Source organism: Microcebus murinus, chromosome 4 (assembly GCF_040939455.1).
Source record: "Microcebus murinus isolate Inina chromosome 4, M.murinus_Inina_mat1.0, whole genome shotgun sequence".
Lineage (NCBI taxonomy): Eukaryota > Metazoa > Chordata > Mammalia > Primates > Cheirogaleidae > Microcebus > Microcebus murinus.
Genome location: NC_134107.1, coordinates 110,977,864 through 110,988,653, shown reverse-complemented (window position 1 = coordinate 110,988,653; position 10,790 = coordinate 110,977,864). Strand labels below are relative to the sequence as shown.

At 47.7% G+C, this 10,790-nt stretch overlaps 1 protein-coding gene across 3 annotated transcripts in view; it reads right to left on the bottom strand.

The window, feature by feature from the left end:
- Positions 1-2,402: 2,402 nt before the first annotated feature.
- The window catches only part of ETS1 (ETS proto-oncogene 1, transcription factor), a 116,962-nt gene continuing 108,574 nt past the window's right edge, over positions 2,403-10,790 (bottom strand). For all 3 annotated transcript variants that reach the window (XM_012772294.3, XM_012772296.3, XM_012772297.2), the window contains 2 exons: positions 4,316-4,434; positions 2,403-3,402 (listed from right to left, as the gene is read on the bottom strand). In XM_012772294.3, the coding sequence (XP_012627748.1) occupies positions 3,187-3,402; positions 4,316-4,434 (335 nt within the window). In that variant the 3' untranslated portion in view covers positions 2,403-3,186. The remainder of the gene's footprint in view (positions 3,403-4,315; positions 4,435-10,790) is intronic.

The following is a 10,790-nucleotide window of genomic DNA, read 5'->3' as shown; positions in this document are numbered from 1 at the left end:
AAAAAAGTATTCTTAAAAAAAAGTTCAATAACTGAGGCAGTATTCCTGATAGAGATAATTTCATTTTAATATATATATTTTATATATGTATATGTATACATATATTTATGGTTCCTTGAAACTTCTTTGGAATGTAGGTAAGAGTTTAACAAATTTATATAGACCCCAACAGAGAAAGCGGCATGCACAGCATGACTAGAAGACAGAAGGTGTAATTTTCACCATGAAGGTTAGGCAGGTTAATGCTCTAAAACCCAGAGTGTTCATCTCCAAAGTGAGGAAAAACACATCTGATCTTTGAATGCTACCTCCAATCCCCACAGCCACAAAATCAGGGCTCTATGTAGGGAAGTCACTCTTCCAAATGGAGAAGGGAACAAAAGTGACTCTGAACCCTAAAGCCCAAACCAACATAGGTTAAGGCATCGCCAGGAAAATAAGGGTTTCACCCAGCTAGACCAGATTTGCCTATCCTCCCCTCTGAAGTTAACATGTGTTTTTAAAAAGCATAAATGCAACAATTTTGCTATATTTCCAGTGTATAAACCACCCACCACTCTTCTTGGGATGGTCTGGCCTTGGGACAAAAGGAGAAAAAGCATCTGGCCAGATAGACAAAGCTGTCTTAATTAATACACTACCTACGAATCTCAACAACGGTGGACCTAGAGAAAAAGGGACTCGCAAACAAGCAGGCTGAGGAACACCGGGAGGCACTGTCTTACATCTTACCTGCTACAGGAATTGCAGGGTTAGACAGACTCATAGAAAGAGAGTTTTCAGCATAAATTTAACAGGAAAGGTTGATGATTTAGGAAAGTGATTTTATGCCTGGTTGCAAACAGCAAGCAATGACTGATTCCAAGCCTTGGTTCTACCCTTACCCATTACTGAAATGTGGAAAGACTTAACTAGAAAACTCAGGTATTATTTCAGCTGTAGTTTTGCATGTCTGCAAATACGCACACACACACACACACACACACACACACAAACACACACACTCTCTCTCTCTCTCTCACTCACACACACCCTTTGCCAGTGCCCAACAAAAATCACATAATCTAAGAGAAAACAATGTAGCCTAAACAGTCCCACCTAACACTCCCTGAGCAGCTCCTAAAATATTTTGAGAGCTTCATTAAGGCACCTGCATCCAAAAGATCAAAATACACAGCTGGGATAATTCTGCCTTTGCTTTCCATGTAGACTCTCCCACTGATCAATGTGAGGACATTCATGAATCACACAGCTATCTATGCTCCCAACAATTCCGGGTCTGCAAGAGGATCTGAGAGTAAATAATCAGCTTTCTTAAAGATATGCTAGAAGGTAGTTAGTACTTCCAATTTCTCAGCTAAATCCCAAAAGGAGCCAGCCCTGAGCAGCTCATCTTGACTGTGTCTTCCCACCAAATCCATAAAGCCACCGCTCCTTCTTACTGGGCAGCTACATAGTAGGAGGGATTCTAATTGTATTAGGCACTTGTTCTCACCAGGTAGATGATGGTTTCCCCCCAAAATCCTGTTTTCAGATCCCTCCTCAAAACCAGCAGAAAGATGACTACCTCAGTTGATTATGTTTGTGTTTGAATTTTGGGGAAACTAAAAATATATTCAAATGTCATGGACACCTTATTTTCTTCACTCAAGCTCCTTCTCTTATTTCTTTTGCCTTCAAGTTATTCCTCTCTTCTGCAATTACCCTTGACTTAACCCTGGGCCGAGATATCAGACGCAAGCACAAGGCCCTAACACTGCATGTACCAGCAGAGACAGTCTCACCTGACATCCCACCCCACTGGTTTAGATTCTTCTCTTCCCAAAGACAGCCAAGTCCCATTTTATTGAAATGCTCTCTTAATTTTCATCACTTCTAAAACTCAGCAAAGCCAACTCTTCAACTTATGTTGCGTCTGAAGTCACTTCACTCACTAATCAGAACGCTGTACATTTCTCTCTGCTGAATGAACAATGGGGAGGAGGGGGAATGTGAGCAAAAACTGAAGAATGCTGGAAAAATAAAATATGAAAAAGAAGTTACAAAGTGTTAGTTTGGAACAACATGCATTCAGGACTTATTTCTTAAGACCTGAGGGGTAATGCCCATGCATACAGCTTTTACTCCAAGTCATCTATGTTACAAGTATAGAACTAAGAAAAAACCAAGCCAATCTTCCCCCTTTGATTTCCTTTCCATGACTTCAACAGTGCTCCTATGTTTATGTGGTTCAAGCCAGGGCTGCAAAATACATTCAGTTCAAAGACTTAATGCTTTTTAGCTCAACATTAAGTCCAAACCCCGAGAATCCGCTAATAATAAGTAAAGGGGTGTAGTAAAGTTTTTTAAAACTGTAGATGAAATTCACATGCATAGTTCCCCTGTACTCAAATCAACATTAATTTTTCCTTCATACATAAGTCACATGAATTTGGGATCCCTGATCTCAGTGATAGCACTCTGCTTTTCCAGTGGGGTCTATATAAACAGTTTTCTTTCACTGTGACAGAATCCTCAGCCGGCAAATAAAAAGAAACTTGCATGATATTAATACTGAGACCACCTTAGAGCTTAAGACGATTTTTAAGAAAAAAAATACTGGCACAAAATTTAATAAAATAAATTTTAACACAAAAACTGTGTTGGCCCCTCCCCATGGAAATCCATCTTTGTTGCAAAAGAAGAGTGAAAGGTAAATAGTTCTCAGTTTTAGCGCGTCCTCCCCCATAAATGTTTACTCCCACCCCCTTTCTGCCCTCCCAGATCTACAAACAAAAACGAGTTAACTGCCTTTCAGCCTGGCGACTTTTGATATGGCAATCACTCTTGCTAATGGCTTCATAATTCAAGACACATGTTTTTCATGAATGATTTTTTAAAAATGATTGGACACATTAGTCTCATCCTCCCTTAAGCCAGATCCTTCTAGCTTCTAAGAAGACCCTTCCCTCTCTCCTGAAAATTTGCTCCAAAATTTCTTATCCCACCCGCCCCACAAGTCCTAGTTTTTCTTTTCCAACCGTGCACAATCGATTATAGCTGCAGCTCACTTAGCTCCCACCCCTGAATGTAAAAAATGAGTTCTGGAAAATAAAAAATAGAATGACAAATAAAAATTAAGAGTCCGACCAATGCGGTTGTCCTTCAAAAGGTCTCAGCAAGGTTCCTCCGTCCCCTCTGTGTCCATCACTCATCGGCATCTGGCTTGACGTCCAGCATGGCATGCAGTTCCTCGGGGGTGTACCCCAGCAGGCTCTGCAGGTCGCACACAAAGCGGTACACGTAGCGTTTACCCGCCGTCTTGTGGATGATGTTTTTGTCGTAATAGTAGCGCAGGCCACGGCTCAGTTTCTCATAATTCATTTTAGGCTTGTTTTTCCTCTTTCCCCATCTCCTGGCCACCTACAATTTTTAAAAAAAGAACAGGTAAAAATCGATAGGGTGACCCTACTACGCATGTTTACATGTCTATACTGAACCCATCCACGGAGCCCCATGATGTTCAACTGAGACGGTTAGAGATTCATGTAGCTGTGGAAGGTGTCTTTCTGACCTCCCTTTTCTGAATTCCATTTTTCAAGGGTTGGGCAGGGATGGTAGTCAAGTTGATGAAAACAGTGACCTGAACTTTGAATGAGGTTAAATATTTGATTTTGAAAAACAAAAGAAAAGCCACACTACAGACTCTCCTCTTTCTCCATATTACTCGTAGAATTTCCTTGCTTTGAAAGAGTGAAGCTAACGGAGGGCGTGGAGGGAGGGGCTGGGCTGCAATCATACCTGCCTTTCATCAACAGGAAGTGTTTCTTCTGTAGCAGGGCACAAATATTTCTCATGTCCGTCAGAAAAGACATGTTGTCTCTCTTGTTCATTGCTTTTTATCCTCAGCATTGGGCATGACACAGAACCACACTCAATGGGCGTTTGTGTAATGACAGAATAAACTAATGAACCAATTGTCTCAATCTTCCAAGGCCTCTTGAACTGCCTACCCACTTCCACACTCGCAGCCCGGGGCTAGGGAGAGCCTGAGTCAGGGAAGGCGCCTCCACTGATAAACGGGTGCGTAAGCGCCAGGCACTGATGTGCACACCAGGTAACCCTGGTAACAAATGGGTAACACAGGTATTTTCTCTGTTTTTCACATGATGAAACTCAGGCCCAGACAAAGCTGCCTGCTCAAGGTCACACAAGTAGCAAGTGACAGAGATGGGATCCCAACCCTAGAAAATGCCCTCCAGTGCCGCACAGCCCCTGCCCAGGGCTCTCTGTGACCCTCCCTCAACACAGCACTCTCAAGCCACTCCTTTCTTACCTCATCTGGGTCAGAGAGCTTGAATTCCCAGCCATCTCCTGTCCAGCTGATAAAAGACTGACAGGATTTATCAGTGAGTAATTCCAGAAGAAACTGCCACAGCTGGATGGGTCCACTGCCTGGAAACACAAGCCACTGTGAGTCACTGCACCGGACAGTCGCTGTCAGCCACTAATCCCCACACACAGCACTCCCTCCTTCCTCTCCGCTCTGGCCAGGAGAAAATGAAGGCAACATTATATGAGTGAAAATATCAGAGGAAATGTTATGTGCTCGAACACATAGAAAAGACAAAGAAAAGCGTACAAGAAAATATATATAAATGGTGCTATTTTGATTGACTTTAGGGTCAAGTCCATTTTTGTTGCTAAGCAAACTCTAGAAAGAAAATACCGAGCCCATCCTCTGTTATATTCTAAGGCAGCATAAATCTCTGTGCTTTCACAAAGTCAGTCATTATTTTTGCCTTAAGATATAAGAAAAGTATTAACTAAGGAATGAATGTCTTCGCCAGTTCCAAGCAGAAATACAAGCTCACACACTCTCCTCTATGGGAAGGAGACTTTGGCCTCTGATTTGTGAGTAGGAAGGATCACTACTCTTGGGCCTTTGCACATGGGAATCACTGTTAGACGTCCTTTCAACTGTCATGTTACTCTCCAACACCACCCTGCCTTCCCAGGCCACATACAGGCAACACCCAAACTTAAGGGGAAAAAAAGCATCATCATGAATCTTAAATTCAGCTGATAAAAAAAAAAAATAATTATTTGAGGAATTAATTTGCCACCCAGAAAATTCTCAGAGGTCAGATGAGGACTGTCTCAGAAATTCTTCATGGGTTCAGTATACTTACACACACACACACACACACACACACACACACACACACACACATACACACACGATTCTCTTGTCTTAGCCATCAACACTGCCAAGACCTTAGCTCTAAAAGGCCTGGTATACTCTTAACAGGCAGTTTATATTACATTACAGGATTTCTATCACATAGATTTCCTCTTAGGATAACTTTCTATTCTGAAATGACAATGCTATTATATAATTTCTGGGTGTAGCTGGAGAGATAATTATGGGATCAAAGTCCATGCTGCTTGTTACGTGTCTACGCTGTGCCTTATAGCACCATCTCATAAACAATCTGGGCAGAAGAGGACTGGGAAAAGACCCAGTCCTTGTAGACGAATGAAGCCTGGAATGTTCTAGCTCCAACTCTTAAGCCAAGTTTCAGATTTGTCTGATCCATAGTAAACTGGTGTTCAACAGGAAACAAGCTTTAGGTTCCCTGTCAATCCAAAAAAAGAAATAGCCTTTATGATCTGTAAGAGCAATCTCTTATTATGTCTTACACCTCTATAAGGCCATTCAAATGCATCATTTCACTTGCTCCCTCACAGTGCCACCCTCCGCTGTCAGGCAGGCGCAGTGGCTTGCTGCTTCCATTCTGCTGGTGCAGGAAAACGTGCTCAGCAAAGTGACGTGGCTCCGCTCTGGGGCGCAGTCAGAACCTGGGGTGCTGGTCTAGTGCCCAGGCCGTGAGACTCGGAGCACCAGGGCACCCCGCACCGACACCACCCGGGAAGCGGCCATGACGAGCTGCCATCCCGCAGCCAAAGGAAGTGCTCCTTTTGTAATAGCTTCCTCACGGCGGCTCCCAGGGCTCCTCCTCGGCGATCCCCAAGCTAACTATAAAACATGAAATGTCTCTGCTCCATCTTTCTGAGAGTTTGCCTTTAGCTATTTAAAAGCATCTTGCAAGAAACACCTTATACATATTCCAGAATAAAGTGATTCAGGGAAAGGCTATAAAATCAATCAACATTCGAAGAAAAGCCCAGAAGTCTACACTGGTAAAGCCTAACTTCCTACAACTCAGATCCATTTGCAGGTTTCTTAAAAATTAAGAAAAGTCACCAGCTACTGCTTCCTGCCTGGGCTCACGGGACTAAACATGATATTACGTGAGGAATGCACTGAGAAACCATCCTAACGGGCATAGGTGGTAAGAGGGTAACTCTCTCTTAAGAAACACAGCTGCAAGAGCCCAGATGGCATAACAGGTTTTTTTGAATAAATTCACAATGACTGTGGACAACCAACAGGAGCCCTGAATAGAGACATATAAACAAAAAGCACCTACCCCAAAAGCTATGTAAAGCAGGCCTCACCTGCGTCAAGACTACAGACCTTGGACGTCAGGGGTGTGAGATGCTTTAAGACCGAGAGAGAAAGCAGCTGACAATGAGCCATGACTGACTGTGCACCTGCATGCACCACACACGAGCGTGATGCTTCCGGTCGTCTCGTCTAGTCCTCACCTGGCACAGGTGCTGCCATCATGCTAGTTGTTTCTACTATGTTAGAGCAGAGCAAACGACAAGCTGCATGGCTGTCTAACCTGTGCAAGGCCATTCCGATCAGCAGTGGAGTAGCTGGGACTAGAACCCAGGCAGTCTGACCCCAAATTCTTCACCTCAACACTGCACTGCCCCTGGACAAGACCTGGCACCTAAACTGCCTGCCTGGATGCAGTGACCCAAGGGACAGCAGGACCTGGCTTCAGCAAGCCCTCTTCCCCACTTCTCACGGCAGCGTGGGACGCTGGCGGCCAGTGGCTCTCCCCCCTGATTTGACCGCTACTGGCAGTGCTGCCTCCTCACCTTGGCATCCACCTCCACAGGTACACTGCCAGCCCAACCGGCCGGGCGCCCTCGTGGTGGCTGTTAAGCACGTCACTTCATTATTTCTCCCTTACACTGCTTGCCTTAGCGCCTCTCTCACACTATTTAACTTAAAATGTCTTTGGGGAGACAGGGCTGATTATACGGAGCTGAGGAAAGGGATGAGAAGATCAGGATCCTTCCACCTGGGTAAGTCCGAGTCTCTGGCAGGGCGGAGCAAGTCCTGGAGACCAGAGCCCAAGAGCTCACTACCGTCCTCACCGCCCGTCCCCTGCCCTTGGGACTCTAGCCAGAAAGCAGGGAAGACGCCTTCAGCCCAATCTCCGGCGCAGCTCATCGCGGCGGAGTCTGGGACGGAGTTGTTACTCCCGTGTCTTCCTCGGGTGCCGTGTCCCCAACAGAAATGTCAACCGCTGCGGTGCGCTCTGCTCCAGCCCTTGCTGCCTGCACGTCTGCCCAGGCACGGGGAGTCCCTGCGGAGGATTCTTTCCTCAGCACGAGTTTTCCTTTGTCCAGAGGGGTGTAGAAGTGTCAAATTCAGGCACTGGGAACTCAGGTCCTAGGTGGTTCTTCACCTTCTTTTTCTATTCATACCAAGAGGAAGAGGAGGGATACATGGAAAAGCAGGCGCCTGGAGTAAGCAGAGGAGCTTGAACGGGAAGAAGTGCGCGGGAACTCAGCGCACGCAGCTGCAGCCCGCCTCGCCCAGAGCTGCCAGCCCGCCGCGACACGCCACCGACACGCGCTCCTCAGAAAGCCCGCCGCTACCAACAGGAGGAGCACAGGATCCCGCCCAGAGCTTCCCCTCTACCTTTGCAGACTCCCAAACTGCCCTCTTGTTGTGGGGAGCAAGAGAGGTCGAGGCCGGCTTCAGGAGGGCGGGCCTGGGTGGGGTCTGACCCCAGGAGCCTGTCTCCATGCCATGCCGCGCGGCACTCTCACCTCCAGTCTGGAGGGGAAGTCAGGGCCACGGGAACCGAGGCTCGGAGGCAGCTCTGGGTTGGAACGCGCGCTGGCTGGCTGCGCTGCCAGCCACGGCCACGCTCGCCCGGCCGTTCTCATGCCCCAGACTCTCAACAACGACCGAGTCTAGCACGCCGGTTACGGCTCTTCCAGAGGGTGTTTCTGTACTGCCCAGAGCAGGTCTGCAGAACGCACAGGGCTCCAGGGCTCCATCCCTCGCCCTGGCTCCAACACAGCCTAAAATCGGAGCGCCTCTTCCTCCTTTCTCCCTGCACCGCCCCCTCGCTCCTGGGCCCAGCCCCATCCTCCTACCCAAATGGACTGTGGTCCCCGTGACCTTTGTCCCCGGGAGCAGAGAACAGTTCTAAGAATAGCGCCAGTCATGGGGAGGGAGCTCACATGTTCCGTGTGACTCACAATGGGGTCCCTGTCTGGGAGCCCCAAGGCAGTCAACAGCGCCCTTCACTGTGCTGCCCTGGTGTCACACGTCAGGAATCCAGTGGCATCACTGGGAAACTATGCTTCTCAAGTTGGAGCTCCGAGCCACCGCAACAGAGGGGTCCCTGTTAGGAGGCAGTCTCTTTCCAAAGCCAGGCGGGAGGGAGGGCACCACACACACACTCCGCACGCCCATCCCTGGCTGCCATAGCCGCGGGAGCTGCGCCCCTGCTCTCTCGCCGCTGGGTAGGAGGCAGACCTCGCTGCCACGCTGACGGTCCTCCCTTCAAGAGCGTGATGCCGCCGCGGAGAGGAGAGGCCAGGCGGGCGCTCGGCCCAGCAGAGCAGATCACATGCAGAGGACGTTGCCCCCCAGACGGAACGCTGGAGGCTCCTCAAATCTAAGGCAACAATCTCAACTCTTCATAAAAAGCTAAAGCTTCAAGTAAATTCCTGATCACTTGGGCTGTACTGTAAGTTCCTTCTTTCTGTGTAGGAGCTGACGGCGTCACCTGTCTCAGTGAGGGCTGGCTATCAGCAATGCCTGCCTCTGGGCCTCACCCTGAGGCTGCGGGCTGAGCAGCACAAATAACACAGCGACAGGCCAGGACAAAGCCTTAGTGAGATGTTCCTGACGACAGTCCTGCCCACTGACCAATTGCTCATTTTCCAGGTTTGGGAGTTGCCTGCCCCTGGCAGTGACCTGCTCACTGGGTCAGGGCTGGACTTCAGTTTTTCCCTCCCCTCCTTCCCCATTTCCCTTTCACCCACAAGTTCTTGCTCTGGCATCTGTGCCCTGAGGAGAGGCTAACCTAGAAGATTCGTCGCCCACACAGAAGGAGGTCAGGGCTGGGCAGTGACATCCCGGGGCATCTCCCTGTATTTCCGCTGTGGCTTGCCAGCACTGAGACCAACCTGGGTGGTCTGCACGCTGTCCCCTCTTATCACTAGTACATATGCTCTAAGGACAGGGACTTTGATTTTCAGTCCTGTGACCCAAAGCCTAGAACAGAGCCTCGCCAACAAACACCAACCACCAAACAATCCTTTGCCGTTGCAGGGCCCCAGTGTCGCTCCCTGAGAACGCAGGCTATGTCTCACCGACCCTTACGTCCTTGATGTGGGGTGCACGCTCTCGTCTTCAGCACGTGCTCAGTCAACATGTACTAAATTATGGGACTGAAACAATCCTCTGAAAAAGGCATAAGGATTTGGAAAGCCACTCAAACGCTTCTCTCTATTAAGCTATATTTGGGGCCAAACAATGCGGGTGACCCCAGCCTATGTTTCATCAGCATGCACCCCAAAATAAAAACAACCACACCTCCTGCCCTTTTTGGGTTAATTTGCTACTTTGAGAAGCTTTAGCTCTACTCTAAAAGTCAAATCGAACACCGCATTTATTTTAACCTATGAAACTCTCATGGTTGGTCACCCTTGCAACAGGGCTGACTCTGCCCTGATAGCACACATCTGGCAGGTGGCCCTGAAACAGAGGAACAGGGCCGACGGCCCCTCCCTTCCAGCCAGGTGTCTCTACCCACAGCCAAACGATGATGGCAAAAACAGAACACTCGAATCCAGAAATGAGCCATCTGTTCATGAGTGTATCTATCTTCCTCTCATACTACTATGGGAGTGCCCTGCTCCGAGGGTGGGGTGGACCCCTTTCTGTCCACCCCCTTCTAAATCATTATTCACAAAAAAGTCCCGAATCTCTTTATTTCTGTTAAGTCCGTAGGAAATGAAGTTGAATGACAAATTAAACAGAAAACATCCGGCAGTGTCTGGCCCTCTGAACCAAACTCAACCTGATGATGCACAAAGTCTCCTACCCGAGGATGAAGAACGCAAGAACGCAAGAGGCCCAGTGACAGTCAAAGCAATGGGAAGATTTCTCCAAGGAAAGTGAGGGCCAGGACGACCTGGTATTTTGACCTCGTTCTCTGCCTGTGGGTGCCTTCTTCCATTTCTTCTGAGTCATGCTCTTCCTTTGCGCTGCCCCCACCCAATCTCATCTCCTGTCTACCACACTCCCCACAGCACCTGCTATAGCCAGCCAACGATGCCTGGGCCAGTGAACCCCTGCACAGTCTACACACTCTGCAAGTGCGTTCCTTAGTGCTTATAATTCAACCCATAATACAAGGAACACTCTAACAGGTATTTAAAAAAACATATTTGGTGAATACAATGCTGAACAATAACTCCATAAACTTGCATTTATTTCTGGCTGAGATAGCCAGTTTCTAACATGAAAAAGAGTTAGAAAACAGCTCTCAAATCAATTAAAACCAACCTTTGCCTGTCAAGTTCATGTCTCTGACATGTTAGACCAAAAACAAAAACCCCAAAGTATTTCAAAAAATTTAAAA